Consider the following 17,175-nt stretch of genomic DNA (forward strand, 5'->3'; position numbering starts at 1 on the left):
AGTCAATTTGCATCTCAAGTATACGTGTCAGGATTTGTAATGGAAAAGAAGACCAAAAATAAGAAAATCACCTTTTGCAGCGTGCACACTTTCACGGACGTTTGCATGCAGTTGCAATAGAAAGTGCGTGTCCTACCTATTCCCCTTGAAGAGCGTGGAGACCGCAGCATTGGGCGGCTGCAAGGGCGAGCGCAATGGGATGAAGGCTGGCCCGACGACGTTCCCACTGCCTCTCGCTCCCCGAAATATGGCCGCTTTCTCCCCGAGGCTGCCAGAGGTGTGTGTCTCATCCAGGGAGTCATTCATAGCACTCATGGAGCCAGGTTACATCCAGCAGCTCATCTGGAGCACAAGACAGGACAGACACCATCAGGATAGGCGTTTGTGTGTGTGTGAAGTCAGCGTGCTCCTGCCGCTGCCACAAAAACACACACGCACATGCACAAACGCATGCACACACACTCAGCCTGTGCTGCCCCTGCATGGCAGGCCGTCCTAGCCTGGGAAGTAGATCCCTCCTTCCAAAACATGATCCGCAATAAAGTTATTTTTAACTCTGTGACTCCTGAATGAGCTCGGCTCGCTCTTGTGCACGCACACACACACACACACACACACACACACACAAGCAGGCCTCTCTCTTCTGGATTTCAGTTTTTTCTTTGCAGACCTGCTCGGACAGACAAAAGGTTTCTTGGTTATAGGTATGCGACGAAGCTCTGTAATGAGAGCTGGAGTTCGGCCAGACAGTAAAACCTACTGTTCCTTTGTAATGGACTTCGCTCCGCTCTCTTCTCTTCTGGCCTGAAGCCAACGGGGAGGTTGACCTCTGTGTTTGTGTGTATCACTCACGGACTGGGACTTATAAAGAGACCTGTACTGATAACAAGAGCACTAGATCCCACTTTCACACTTTAGTGTGCACTAAAAACTTTGCTCTTAAAAATGAAGGTTCTTTATAGGCATCTATGGTTCCATGAAGAACATCTGACATCCATAGAACCTTTTCAATGCATAAAAGTTTCTTTAGATTTTTAAAATGTCCTTCAAACTAAGATATTTTATTTTTTGTTAAGAACTGCTGAACGGTTCTTGAGGAACCACATTTTTTCTTCTATGGCATTGCTGCAAAAACCCACTTTCAGGAATTTTTTTTTTTTTTTTTTTTGCCTTTTATTACGATAGCACAGTATGTAGACAGGAAGCAAAGTGGTGGAGAAAAGAGGTCGGGTCAGGAAAAGGTCAGCGAACCGGGACTCAAATTCGCTTCTCGCCGACAAGGAATCTTTATTATAATGTGTTGTTTTACATACTGTACTTCACAAATGATGGATCCACTGATACAGATACTGGCATCATTATTGAGTCTGATGCTGCGCTTTTGTACTCGTTTGTCAGTTGCATAAACGTTGCATCACGAATAAAGAAATTTGTGAAACAAATTAGAATAGGGTGAAAAGAAAGATGCAACACTGAGTCTTTCAACTTTTCAGCTTCTTACCAAGATACTAAGGGCCAGATTTACAAAAAACTTAGCCCAGCACAAACCCTCTTTGGGCGTTAAAAATACTATCAGGATTTACTAAAGACAGTGAGAAATGAGCAATGAAAAGGTGTAGGCAGTCATTTTTGACCTATTGCATATGCATATAGGAGTTTCCCTTTCAGATGCAAAATTTAAGTCAGAGAGAATTTAAATGAATCATGCAGTGTGATTTACAAAGGTTTGCGGTGGTCCATTTAGTTGTATTTATGCCATTATTTATGGCCAGAAAGAAAGCATGCCTTAACCCACTGAATTTGTGCATTGTCAGTAGATCACCCGCAGAACTTTCCACTCCTATTTGTGCTTTTATTAGATTGCGACCGCATGCTAGTTTGACCTTTTTAGTAAATCTGACCCCAAATCAGATAATGCACTGCAAAACACTAGTTGGTTTAATGCATTGGTTTAATTGATGTGCTGTGATGATCCTATCCTACTATTTAAACTTCAGTTTTCAAGAAAAAGGACACTGTGGCATGGAAGAAACTTCAGAAAGCCTTGAGAGGAACCAGATGCAGGCATTCTTCTCTGGTTAGGCTCATGCAACATGAAATATATACAAGTCAAATATGATCTACTTATTATTAAAATAGTGTTTTCATACATGCTATAATACTTGACCATACTTGTAGTAGAAATGTGAAATTATTTTAGAAGTTGGTGCCTTCTAGACTGAGAAAAGCCAGAAAATGTATTTTTGGCTCACGTGGATGAAAGACAACAACTCCCCGAATGCACTTGTTTCGCTGCCCTACGAGGACACTCCCAAGCCACGCCTACCGGTTACAGAGGGCAGTATCGGAAGAAATGGTCCCCAAGTTTCTAGAAATTTTAATCGGTGTAAATCAAGCTTTTGCTATCTTTCTCTGCCTTTGAGAAAATGGACGCTCAACCGCGCTGATCTTGAATCTCCTCTTTATGACGTTATAAGGAGGAATGTTACCTCCCCTGTCTCTGCTTTGCACGCCCAGAGAATATTTTCCGCCCATGAGAAAATGAGCTAGGAAGTAGGAACGCGCGCGCGCGCGATTTTAGTTTGTCCACGAGAGATATAATGGCTTTTGAGCGAGCGAAGCATAATAATTGCTCAATAATTGGATGTACAAATGAACACCGAGGGGTTAATACAGAGCTGGGCTTGCTGAACGTCTGAAACTAAAGTCTGGATCAGTACCAACTCTCTTTGGCTCAGCTAACGTTACACACCTCGGACAAGTAAGTCAACTAATGATACAAGTTGTTGCTTTACTGTTTATGGTTACCTAGCTTGTTACACGTAGAATGTGGCTGTAACATTAGCTATGCAGTTACTTGCGCTAATGTAAAGGTAGACAGCATCAAGTATGTGTGTGAATACACACACTGTAACGCGAGTGTTGTACACTTCTTTGTTATTTGGATAGCGTTTTCCTGTTGGTTATACGGCGTGCGCGATATCCGCATTTCAAGATCGCAGAGCTTGATGTAATTGTAATAAGATAAATTACAGACGTTACAGATCTCCCGTGAAAAGGCAACAGTAGGTTAGTGTTAGCTACATGATAATAACTAAACCATCCGAATAAAGTACCGTATCCAGACATAATATTTTAAACTAACCATTCGGAAACGTCCTGCTGGAGCTGCTGAGTTGCAACTTCTTCATCCGTTGCTTCTCCATCCGGATCAGATTCTGGGTCAAACTGAAATGCTTGAACGACTGCGTGTCTCCGTGCCATTGCAATATATCCAATGTAAACATGCATGGTCTACCGTTGCCGCAGATGGTCAAGGCCACACCCACCCTCCGCCGCCTATCTCCTCCTCATTAACATTTAAAGCTACAGACACCGAAACGGCCCGTCTGAAGGAAGCTCATTCTGGGACTGGCTTATAGTGGCTATAATTCTGCACTGAGACTGAATTTTTGGAAAGAGATTTCAGATACAGTACTAGGGACCACTAAGGCCTATATTAAAGCCTACAAAAAGTAGCATGTCATGGGACCTTTAATGAAATGAATGACTTCCTGATTTGTTGCTTTAGATTAAATCCCCTTTACAAATACAACACAACCAGCCCAGACAAGTGAAAGGTAAGAAAGATAAGAGATGTGAAAAGGCAGAACCTGCTATCAGATGCGATGATAATATGCGCTGTTGTTTACCTTTCAGATCAAGTATTAATGTGCGGCTCTTCGGTCAAAGTCCCTCCTGACAGGGATTCGCAGCAGGATGAAATAAACACAAAGTTTAGCGCTCTAAACTATTCGGACCAGACATGTTTATAGCACTGCTCTCGGGGAAAGCGTTTTGGAGGACTATTACGTTAAAGTTTTAAACTTCAGTGCTTTTTCCACATTTGCTGTACTGACTTTGTCCACACACACAAGTGCCAAACTGCTCTGAGGTGATTATCCATCATTATGACATAAACTTCACAAACACTGGCATGGCATCATTATTGGGTCTGATACTGCACTCACTGTACTCGTTCGTCTATTACATAACTATTGCATCACAAAATAAAGAGAAGAAATATGTTCTAATATTTGTAAAACTAATTGGAATACTGTGAAATGTTTTTCAACTTTTAACTGGATCCTATACGTTAGGTAATGCACTGCAAAACACTAGTTGTTTTAATGCATTGATTATTGCATGTGCTCTGACACAATCAGCTATGATGCACATATCTTAAAAACTCAAATTAGACTTTTGGATAGACATAGCAGAGAGAGCATGGGAAATGGTTGAGCTATGGTGGTCATATAGTGATTCAGGTTTAAATCTGGCTTGCGACCATTTCTTGTCATCTTTTCCTCCATCATCATCTATCTAAACACAAGGCAAAAAGGCCATAGAAAAATTAAAAGACGAATCTGAAGTACAACATGCAACCAAAATTGAAGTTAAAATAGTAAGGACTGGGTCTCAATGATCCAACACAAGCTACTGCCGTCTCAGGGAACTGATCAGTCAAACCTGACATGATAAATCACCATTTTTTCCTTGTTACGACTTCTCAAATAATCATGGTACTGTATCAAAGATTAGGGAATTTTTTAATTAAATGGATTTCAAGAATAAATCAGTAAATCATCATATTAGAATGATTTCTGAAGGATCATGTGACACTGAAGACTGGAGTAATGATGCTGAAAATTCAGCTTTGCATCACAGAAATAAATTAGAATTTAGAAAACAGATATTTACATTTTTTAATAATATTTCACAATATCAAAAAAATCTTCCTGACCTCAAACTTATGTTAGTGTGTGTATACAGTATATACATTTACACAAGCTTCATCACTGAAAGTTCTACCGGGTCTAAGACAAGGACACCCGAGGAACGGGAAGCATGGCGGTCCCAAAATAGGAGCAGGGCTAAAACACATTCTTCTGTTATCAGTCAATGCAAACGCTCTTAATTACATTAGCGGGACGTGAGAGGCACAGCTATTTCAGTTCAGCCCGACGGCCCCACACACGACAACAACCACCACAGGACAATACACACACACAGAAGGGTCTCAGCTACAGCAGCGGGGTTCAGAAAGCTGATGATCGATGAAAGACGAGGAGAGAGCAACAGCGACATGCTGAATGAAGCGTGTGCTAATAGATAACCATATAAGTGCATCCGCACGGATCATCTTCCCTTTCCATATCTCAGCGGCAGTGAAAACAAATCTCTCCGCAGCGCTCACCGCCAATCTTCACTGTCAGTTTTGTTCTTGCTGAGCAAAATCTACTTTGATGTATCGACTGGTGAAACATTTTTTGATTGTTAAATGCACGTAAACCATGCATTGCATTAGGTCATTAAAAGTAGCCCAACAATGGCCAATCAAAAATAGCCCAATGACCATATCCAAATTATCAAAACAAAATTTGCAATTCTCATACCTAAAATACATATTTTAGATTTACTTGATAAATCGAAAACCACTATATCATAGTGATCATAAACAGCTCCACGCAGAGCTGATCAGCCCTATACGCACACTACGCAAGTTGCATAGGGCACTGCAAATGACTCAAGGCCCCGCCTCCCCCTCGTGTCAAAGCACGTCAATCAAAGTTTACAACATCGATGAGAAAATTAAGCGAAAATATCCTTCTGGTCACGAAAAAAAAAAAAAAAAAAATACAATGAGAGTGGATTGCAGGGCATCTGCATCTTTTGGTCTTTCTGTTTGTTGCTTGCTAATGCTAGCCACTTCCAGGGCTGTGTTCTGTGACTTTGTACCTGACAAAAAAAAGTGAGAGTGAAATACAGCTATTTATTACGTTTGATAAACGACAGGGCAACAGTGTTTGTTTCTAAACTGCAGCTCGGACACGATAACTGTGTTAACATGCGTTCATATGCGCGTGCACGAAATGAAACGCGCACGTTCCAGCAAAACACCTGTGGGGTCCAGTACAATATGGACGTGATGACACTCCTCATTACAGGCACACATACCTTTAAAATAAGACAATGATTATAGTCTCCAAGTCAGTTTAGTTACAACTCTGCAATAAAGCAAGATAGAGAGCAATATATTGACATTGACGATTGATTTATAGGCTATATTGCATTTAAAATGTTGATTGGCTGGATAAACTGGTCAATATGGATGCACATCCCTCAGTAAATAATAACCATCAAGTATCAAGCATTGCTTTTATCATTTAAAACACAGTGACATGCTATGGCAAGCCATTTCAGCTTTTATTAATTCACAGGATGCATTTTTGAAATCAATTAAATTTGTACTATTTAAAATGTGAATTCTTGATATTAAGAATGTACTTTTTCTGTCTATTTCTGATATCAGGAATTACATTTTCATTAGTACTAGTTTAAGGAGGGAGGATTGTAGTGGGAGGTCAGGAACGGCTCCCTAACAGTGTCCCTCCTTCACAAAACTTGAAAATTCTTGTCATTAATTACTCACCCTCATGTCGCTCCAAACCCGTAAGACTTTTGTTCATTTTCAAAACACAAATAAAGATCTTTTTGATGAAATCTGAGAAATTTCTGCCCCTCCATTGACAGCTACGCAATGGAAACTTTGACGCTTCAAAAAGTTCATAAAGAGATCCTAAAATGAATACGAATTGATTTGTTTAAGCTATGTGAGTGCTTTGTTTGTGCACAAAAAAAATTATTTACCACTTTATTTACAAAATAGCAATTTCCAACGCATGTTTTTGAGAGCATGAACGTGCTTTGAAGATGAATATTTTGTAAATAAAGTAATAAATTATGTTTATCTTCATTTGTGTTCTAAAAATTAACAAAATGCTTACAGGTTTGGAGTGACATGAGGGTGAGTAATTAATGACAGAATAAAAATTTTTGGGTGAACTGTCCCTTTAACATCTAGCAGTTTTATCATAGGTAAAAAACAAAATATTTCAATAAAACCGACTTGGTGGTTGAAACTGTCCACAATGATTTCAACCTCTAAAACACCAAACATCAGTAAAAAAAAAAAAAAAAAAAAATCGAGCAAAAATGAAGATTAAGTGAAGTTGAGAAAAGTTTCTGCAGCATTTGTGCGCATATACAGACGCTTGCTCTGATATTTTATGGAATGCAATGGAATTATGTGTTTTAAATGTGGTTTAAGTGTCCAAAATATAGCAAATAATCAAGCTATTAGTGCCAGAAGAATGATAATATTGATAAGAAATCTGGAGGCTGTGCATTAGCATTATTTTGCGATTATTATTATCCGATTCAAATTGCATGAACTGATCAAATGTATATCCCTTCAATGCAATTCATTTTCCTTTATTTAAACAGGTTAACACCTCATTGAGATAAAAAAAAAAAAAAAACTCTTTTACAAGAGTGACCTGGCCAAGAACGCAGCAACAAGTAACATAAAAGCCAGATAAAAGCATCTGCCAAATGCACAAAAGTAAATAATTTTTTAGCTGATGCAAGTCAAACATTGCCATAAAGGTTTGAAATGATCTGCATGGTTTCAGACTCTCTCTCCTGAGGGTTTACTTCAGTGTCCTGTAATGATCAATGCTGTCAGGAGTAGATCAGCTTCTGTCATCAGTCTCAGTGACGTCGACATCGACTGACGCAGACAGTCCGAGCACAAACGTGACTCTATGAGCAGGACATCTGCGGATCACAAGGCCACTGCTAACTCAAACAACCTGTCTTCACATAAACCTCTATATATGTCAGGTTACATATTAACGTTCAAACAGACACGCTGATTTCTCCATTGAAATTTAACTTCGGATTCAACCTTGATTTCTGGAAAGGGAACGCTAGCGGTCAGTCGGTTACATTTGTCAGAAAGAATTATAAAAAAATATATATATTAAAAAGTATATAAATGTTACATGTATGATCAGTGTTTCCCCCCTTCATTGTGTTTTTGGTTCAGTCCTGTGACCTAGTTTTCCATGATTGCTCTAATTAGTCCTGTCTATCACCTGTGCATTGTCAATCACCTCATTAGTTATCTTGTTAGTCCCTGTGTATTTATACCTTGTGTTCTCCTTCAGTCTCGTCAATGTAAGCGTGAGTGTTTCCCCTGAGAGTTTGGTTATTAAAGCCCTATTCTGATGGGACTAGTTTAACATGGAGAGGTGGGGTAAAGTAATAGCTTCTCTGTGATTTTAGTCCCGTCCGAAAGTGCCATCTCAGTATTCATTACGGACAATGTCAGTAAAGATTACGCCGACTTTTACCTTCAGTAAAAAGGTCCGGAAAAATTACCTCAGGGAATACTAATCCCGTGCAAATAGACCCGCTGTAAATATGTATGTAAATATTCCGTAATTTCCTGTTTAAAAGTTTTTATGGGGTTAAAAACTTAAGTTTTTAAGTTTAAGTATGGGGCACTTGAAAAAGCATTCAGTTGCGATCTAGACGCTGGGACGAATCTGTGGCTAAACTCAAGTCTTTTCCACACACCATTCAGATCAGAAAGCACATGTTAGAGGCACGAAACATCTTTTAGTGTTAGACAGCAAGTGCCTTTTACCAACACAATCCAATCTGAAGTTAATTAATACATTGTTCGACTGGACATAACTGTTTTATATATGTATAAATAAAATATAGGTTATATGTGTTTGCACACATGATATCAGGAAGCAACGTAATACATGACATGAAGACAGGAGGGTGATGGCGATGCGTAAATCGAGTTACCCCTCCCACTTCTGCTAGTTTTACTGAGATCTCATCCCGTGCGAATTGACAGAACATCCTGTGGTAAAATTACTTTACTCCATCTACCCTTGTAAAGTTAATCCCATCCGAATACGTATTCCTCGTCTCCATGAGCTTTGTCCTACACGTAACGTGACAATAAAAAGTTGCAAAATTCTTTTCTTTTTTTCATTCAGTGGCAGAAACAAGCTTCCACACTGAAGACGGGAGTAATGATGCTGAAAATTCAGCTTTGCATCACAGGAATAAAATAGTTTAAAATTGTAATAATATTTCACAATTTTACTGTTTTTACTGAATTTGAGCAAATAAGTGCAGACATTAAAGCATTATAAAAAACTTTTGAACTGTAATGTCTTTTTTTTTGTCAGAAATAGCATGATTATTCTAGTATACATTTCTCATCCAATTCTCCCATTCTGATGCATGTAGTGCACATTTATATAATAGTTTTATAGTTTTACTGTGTCAACGATTGTCTCATTTGCCTCTATTTTTATTTGTTACAAGGAATTGTCAGGACAAAGTTGATCCTTAAATGAAAACTGAGACTGACATGTCCTGAGTGAGTCGGAGGCTGGAGCAGAAATATGACCTGTAGTTAGTTAGCATCACTAGTGTCATCTGCACGAATTATCAGATTAACCAGCATTCATGCATCTGTGCTGGAAACTGTTATTCTTAGACCGTCACGTACAAGAGCATAATTGTACATTAGAGACACGGTGCGGACTTTAGTCAATTGACCTTGAAAATACCACTAGCTGAAGTCCATTCGGTACAAATCCCATAGACATACATTAAAAGAGGGATATGAGAATGGTTTGTTTTAGACATCTAGTTCACTGGAATCAGAATCACACCATGTTTGTTCGTTTGGCCAGAGGAGAACGGGTCGCCCGACTGACTGTTTTCCCCAAGGGTCCTTTACCTCATCTAAAGCAATATATACAGCAAATATCAACTGCGTGATATCGTCACAAAAATGTAAAGGGTATAATTGCACAGCAATAAAAGGTTAGATTTATAGCCAACTTTATCTGCATACATACAGAATCCTCACATTAAGATAATATAGCAAATCTCAATTGCATGATTTCATTCAAATTGTAACTATATTATCATCCAGCTCATTACATATAGTACACAAGGCAGCAAGATATTAAAGGGGTGGTATAATGCTCCTTTTTACAATATGTAAAATAAGTCTCTGTTGTCCCCAGAGTGTGTATGTGAAGTTTTAGCTCAAAATACCCCACAGAATGTTTTTTTCAGCATGTTAAAATTGTCCCTTTTTGAAGGTCAATAAAAACACGTCGTTTCTTGTGTCCCTTTAAATGCAAATGAACTGCTGCTCCTGGCACAGAGGGCGGAGCTTCAAGAGCCCCTGTGTGTTTGTGTGTGTGTGTGTGTGTGTGTGAGTTAGCAGCTCTGATTACCTCATGCAGACACACACTGAAATGTCAGAAACTATTCTGCCTTTTATGTTTAAACTGGAGTCGGAGAATGATGGAGAGACTCAAGAAGAAGTGACAACATGTAGAAGCAACAGGACATTTCTGAATGGTTAGTTGATGAATTTATGTTGCTGATGTGGAGTTAACTATCTTCAAGTCTTTGATTGGCATAATCTGTCATGATAATCTATAAATCGCACGTGTGGGAACTATTGTAAGATGCTTACAGAGTGACACAGAGCGTACTGTATTGTATTGCATGTGAAAAGATGGATGCAACAGCTTGAGCAGACTCACAAATGTGCGACTACAACAACTCTTCCTCTTCTCAACATGGACTTCGTGTTCCTGGTGCCGGGGTTTATGTAAATTCTAGGGTTGGTGATGTCACTAACCCGGGAGGAATGTGGTGTAGTCTCTACCAGCCGTTTGTTGTAGTCCTTAAAAAGCCATTTCTCTAAAAGCAAATATCTCCCTTTGCTTTGAACTTTGAGCGTTGTAACTTTGCAGATGTTGTTTATACTCAAACAGCAACATTACACACTAACTAAAGTTAGAGAAGTGAAATCATAATCAACCACCCTTTTAAGATATTATAAATATTATCATCATGATTTTCTGTAAAGCTGCTTTGAAGCAATGCATATTGTGAAACTTATTATTGGTATATATTATACAATATAAGTATCACTGCATTTTATTCAGTGTAAGAATATTGAAATAGTGACTGTGTAAACATGATTTCAGTTAAAAGTAAATGTTCATAAATATAGGCAATTAAAATAAAGTTGATGATCTTATTTATGTCTGTTGTCTGTTTAGATAATGTCAAATAAAACAGTCAGAAAATTAGCTGTCTTATTTTCAATATTAATCTGTAAATGTATTTAATTTATTTATATAATTTATGCATTAATTTTATATTTATGGCTGGCTGCAAAGGATGTTTTGACATATGAAGGAGGTCCAATCCTTAAAAAAAAAAAAAATCTCATACAGTTGTTGAATGTCCTGGGACAAAAACAGGTTTCTGGAATGCTGCTGTTCTGTCCCAGTCAAATAACTGCCACTGTAAATCACTGACACGTTCGTTAAGGAACCGTCCCAACATGCATACTTCACATGTTTCACTTCATCTTTAATTGCAGTTCTTTGTTCTTCCAGTTTTGCTTTGCAGAATCAGCAAAAGCAGTGAAAACTTGTGGACTAAAAGATCATAAATGTGCTGTAAAATGTGCATTATTGTGGGATATTAGGGGTGTGAACCTACACTGGTCTCACGGTTCGGTTCGATTGCGATTATTGTGTCATCGATTCCGTTCAATTCGATATCACGATGCACTGCATCCTCAATTTTCAATTTTACTTCACATGTATACAATTTTGTCAATAAATACAAGCAGTCAGATATATGAACTGAACCTTTAATTTTACCTGCTCAAAGAAAACACGCTTCTTGAATGTATCAAACATCAAACAAAACTCAAGTCCGGGCGTAGAAGACAACAGGAGCATTTACAACTCACAAAAATAAATGCTAAAAGTGATCGCTGCCATTCATCCACGACATGAGACAGTAGCTCTGCCAGGCGTTAAAGCAACACTAAAGAACTTTTTTTACCTTAAAATAATGTTTCCAAAATTGTATCAATGGTTCATCAAGTCATAACAGGGTGAACGGCACTTCTGCAGTTGCTTTGCGGCCCTCTATCTGCTATAACCGCACTATGCAAGTTTGCCAGATCGGGTAGCGGATCTGTAGTTCGAATGAGACATAAGAAAACTACAAATTTGACTTGCTTTATGGCAAGCGTTACAATAGTCATTATTTTGTATTTCTTCGTTTCATACTTTTATAAAATCATGCAACGTACTCTACCTTGTCTGTGGACATCGTTCATTCTAAAGCCGGCGCTGGATAAACAGCAAGCGTGCGTGCGACGGTAGGCTAAATTATTTACGACAGCGGTAATGGACAATTCCGCTTCCAACCTGTAGGGGGATCGAAGAGGAAAAGTTATTTAGTGTTGCTTTAACAGCTCGGGGTGAAAACGGCTGACGTGGTTCCTCAAGTTTGTGGTATTACCCCCTGCATGTTTTATTTGTGCGTGCCGTGACATGATTTACACACAGTGGGTCTCATTCATGAAGCATTCGTAAATATACGAGTAAATATGTGAGTGATTTGCGCGTAAAGAGACCTTCCCGAAAACCCTTCTCCTGATTCACAAATACTTCGTAAACGTCAGATGTGATAGTGAAATGTGTGTGTGTGTGTGTGTGTGTGTGTTAATGAATTCCAATCAGTCGTAAATGGGACGTGCGTGCACGCTCATTCTCAATTACCATAAATCCCGCCCATTAAATCAGACTGACAACTATACAGTATATGGGCATCATATTATGACACCAAACGAAGGATTTCAACATGTCTTCTCAAAAGCGAATGAAAAAGAGAAATTTCTCATATGCAGAAATTGAAGTTTTATTATCAGAAGTTCATTCAAAACGCCACATTTTATTTTCAAGCGTACATAGTGGCGTATCAGGTCCTTAAAAGAAGGAAGCTTGGCAGCGTATTAAAGATGCAGTTAATGGAGTTTCATCTGTTAATCGAACAGTCCCAGAAGTGAAAAGAAAATGGTTCGACATGAAGCTTGACTGCAACACTTGTGACTTGCGGACTTGTGTTCTGTTTGCAGATGCTATTACTGGCTCTCATAATAAAAGTAAAAAGAAAAACCGTATGTAATTACTATATATAATATTTTTTCAAAATGCTGTGTAAATATGTACCCGTATAAGTTGAATTAAAATGCAGCCTTATTAATGAGCAAAACGTTCGGATGTTAAACGCACTATTTACGTGTGGCTGGAGCAGGTGTAGATTTCTTTCGTACCAACTAACATTTGGAAAATACGAACATTTTAATGAATCCGAAAATTTATGCCAGAACTACTTTACACACGATTTACACAAAAATTCGTTCTGCTCGTGTTTCATGAATGAGACCCAGTGTGTGTCTTCTCCGGGTCGTGCTTACCAGGTTGTTCATAAAAGTCGAAATGAGCCCAGATGTTAGGCTTTTAAAGTAGTTGGAGCATTTTTAATTACTCACACTCGCATCTCGCCTCCCTCTGCCATTGTATGCTACTGCGACAAAGCACGTACGCGACAACTGACATCAGAAAATCAGAAAAGCGTCAGTACATTATAATCGGTTATGGTCTATTACTGAACTGATACCGAATCGTCCTCGTCTGCATCGCGATGCATCGTAGAAACGATTAATTTCGACACCCCTATGGGATATAGCTAAAACAACATTACATACATTACAAAATTTTCACTGTAGTTCTATTTAATGAGTGGAATTTTATTCAGTTTTTTTTAAAGGTACACTGTGTAGTTTTTTAAGTATTTTATTAGCTAAAATCAATGTCTTTATTCATAAATATGTCCTCATTGGTGTAAAATTACCTCTGCCAATGATCTGACTTATCCTCGTAAACGAAGAATTTCTTATCTTTATTTACATTGGACGGCTAAGTCCAAGGAGGCTTCCATGTCGTTCCGCCATTTTGAAAAACTATTATAGCAGAGAGGGACAAAAAGCACTAGCCTACCTCAACGCGTTTCCACAACGTGTTTTCGTTCAGAGCCAGCGTCACGTGACTGAAACCAGCTTTGAATATGAATATGATTTGAAAGGCTGCACTTCACGGTACTTCATAATGCAGGGTCATACTTATGCTGAGCCACAGGAGAAGGAATCCTCGTCGCTAAAAAAGCTAAAAAAATAATTTAAAAGGAAACGTGACCGGCGAATTAAACAAAACGAGGAAAAATATCGGGATGGCTTTTCCCAGGTGGAAAGAGCTAATGAAGGAGAAAGACTTTGAAAGGGACACTGAAGTTGCCTGCTTTCTTCTCGATGGGTAAGTCAATGTTATGGTCTAAATTACAAGCTTTTTTTCATTGCTTGATTGTGTAATTCATTATATAGGCAGCATAACAAAAGAACATGTATAGTTACACTCGATGAAGTGCTATTGGAAGACATGTTGTCATAGCTTCTTGGTACATAACGGCTACAGTAGTTGCAACACGCATTTGAAAAAGCGAGGCGCTAGAGAGCACTATTCGTTTGAATGCAAAATACAATTTTGTGTGCTTGCGAGAGCACAAATTGAATTTGCTCAGCGAGTTACTCTGGCGTCGAGTAATGATGCTCATTAAATATGCCCTTGTATCCGAGCTGCACCAATCACATCGGGTTATCTGATATAGGCGGGAGGCAAGATGACGACAGCGCTGTGACGTCGAAGTCATTAGTAAACAATGCAAGATGGCTATGGATGAACACCAGTTGTTTGAAACGGCTTTGGCCGCTACAATGAACGAGTTAGACTTGGCTTTTTATCTAAAAGAGGAACAGAAGATTGCGCTCGAAGCCTTCCTTTGCAAGAAGGGCGTTTTCGCTGTTTTGCCGACCGGATACGGCAAGAGTCTAATCTACCAGTTAGCTCCGCTGGTAGCTAAGCATATGGGGTTTATTGTGATTGGTCGTAGTGTTATCCAATTGCGTGCAGTGAGATTTTCAAATGCATGCTTGGTACCGCCCCTCGAGCTGCCCGAGTTTCATTAGTCGATGCCAGACCATTAATGTTTCAGATTTGGGTCTGGATTTCCAGGCTACAATTTCACCGCAAGATGGGAGAAATCCCTACACAGTGTACCTTTAAGACAATAAGATGGGATTTTAGAGATAATTAAAAAGATTTTAAAGCCAACATGAAACTATATTTAATGCACCTTCTTGCTCTTATTGTGCTCAAACATCAACTTTTCATGATCCAATCGATTCCTGATGGATAAACTGAATGTTCAGCCTGCGTTTTATCACCGTTTCACTCAGCAACACGAGATTACAGCAGCAAAACATGGAAAAAGCTTATAGAAGATGAATATGAAAGCAGTCTAAATACTGTTTCCTTTTGTCTGAATTCCATGCTAATCTTTTTATTGGCAGAATGATAAGACAGTCTGTTTAATAAAGCCGGTTACATAACCCTCAACAACTCAACAAGTCACATCATTCAATCATGCACTCTTTTATCAGGAGATAAACGGAAAGTCTTTGAATACTAACTAAGAATGCAACAATCTCAAAAATGGACCTCTGAAATATTGATAGGTAGACTTCAGATTGCTGCTCCGACAGAAGTCGCTCTAAAGTCTTGCTTTCAGGGAAAAGATGTCTTTATTTTCTCGTAGACAGCCATGAGATTCAACAAAGAGCAAATTGAGACTTTAGAGATTTCAGAAGAAAAAATAAAACTCTTGTATATATCCTGTGCTTTAAAAGAGAGCAATAGAGGGCAACAGTCGTGTTATGGAAGTATAAACTCCATTCAGTTTCTCCATAGGGAAACTGATATTGAACGATTACTTATAAACCTACAAGGACAGCCCTACTGTGAGCTACGAGGGTGTTAATATATGGTTTTGCTTCTGTTGAAGCGTCAGCCCACATTATTTCATATTATTTTTAAAATTAGTAGAAATGTGAAATTATTTTAGAAGTTGGTGCCTTCTAGACTGAGAAAAGCCAGAAAATGTATTTTTGGCTCATGTGGATGAAAGACAACAACTCCCAGAATGCACTTGCTTCGCTGCCCTACGAGGACACTCCCAAGCCACGCCTACCGGTTACAGAGGGCAGTATCGGAAGAAATGATACAGCTAGGCTACTAGTCGACTCGAAACTGAAAAGACGGCGTTTTATCGTGAAATCCCCCTATGGGCGTGTTGAAGACATGCGGGACGAGCTCCTCCTACTGGCTGGAGTCTCTTTGTGGAGAATATGACAGTAAATTAAATAATATAAAATGATATACAATAAGGGCAGCATTGAAATAGGCTGTTACAATACATTATTCTTTCACACATAATTATTTTACAAAATCACACCTAAATGAGTTTAATAATCCACAAAACCTGGTGTGAATCAGCAGTTTCTGTCTTGAGCAATTCCAACTGAGCTTTACAAAGGCACACTGATAACACGAAACCAACTTAATAGAGAAATCCTGTAGAATGTGTTTACTTAGCATTGGAATACGCTTCTTTCATTACGTCAGATCAGTTTATTGGTCTTGTTTCATGTTCGGGTCATTCCTGTTATGCAGTAACTTAAACAAAAAGGCTTTAGTAAGTAGGCTATTCATTAATGTATTCCATAAAATATACATCAGACTTCATAAGTATGATCTGCATGGTGAGACCAGCTTACGCTTAATAATTATATATGACTTGATTGTTTACATAACGCAAAATAAATAAAAATAACAGGATGGAAATAAAGAGATCAAGTTGGAGCTTAAAGTCTCTTTTTTTTTATGGATCCAATCCTACCAACCCAAAAGAATACATCACATCCATTAATAATACTCACTAATGTTTGTGCTGATGTTTTCCCTCCAAAATTCCCTCTGGTCACTTCCTGGAGGATGATGGCATTAAGGAAGTGGCTTTTGTTAATTAAAAGGATTTGGATGGAAAATAATATTGAGGGCACAGAAATATTCGTAAAATTATTACGGATTAAAACGATATCAAGAAAATTTTTTGTTAGAAACATTTTGATGTGAGAAAAGAAAACATGGAATATTTCTTAGTCAACATGAATAAACTTACAACGAGCAATACTTTTGTTACAGTATTTATTGATCTTTGTTAATGCTAGTTAATAAAAATACAGCATTGTTGTTCATGTTAGTTTTCAGTGCATTAACTAATGTTAACTAATACAACCTTTGATGTTAATAATGTATTAGTAAATGTTGAAATTAATATTATTAACTAAGATTAACAAATATTGTTCATTCTCAGTTCATGTTAACTAAACTAGTAATTAAACCTTATTGTAAAGTATGAAATCGCCTCAATTAAATTCTTCTCTTGAAAACTCACTCAACTGTGATATTATGA

General features: G+C 38.3%; 1 protein-coding gene across 3 annotated transcripts in view; it reads right to left on the bottom strand.

The window, feature by feature from the left end:
• The window catches only part of grb14 (growth factor receptor-bound protein 14), an 85,956-nt gene that overhangs the window by 65,917 nt on the left and 2,864 nt on the right, over positions 1 to 17,175 (bottom strand). Inside the window, exons 1-2 of one of the 3 annotated variants that reach the window (XM_081368343.1) lie at positions 463 to 485; positions 137 to 342 (exon numbers count right to left, since the gene is read on the bottom strand). In XM_081368343.1, the coding sequence (XP_081224469.1) occupies positions 137 to 315 (179 nt within the window). In that variant the 5' untranslated portion in view covers positions 316 to 342; positions 463 to 485. The other 2 variants (XM_081368342.1, XM_081368341.1) reach the window with 2 other exon arrangements.

The sequence above is a fragment of the Scardinius erythrophthalmus genome, assembly GCF_964197995.2.
Source record: "Scardinius erythrophthalmus genome assembly, chromosome: 6".
Classification (NCBI taxonomy): domain Eukaryota; kingdom Metazoa; phylum Chordata; class Actinopteri; order Cypriniformes; family Leuciscidae; genus Scardinius; species Scardinius erythrophthalmus.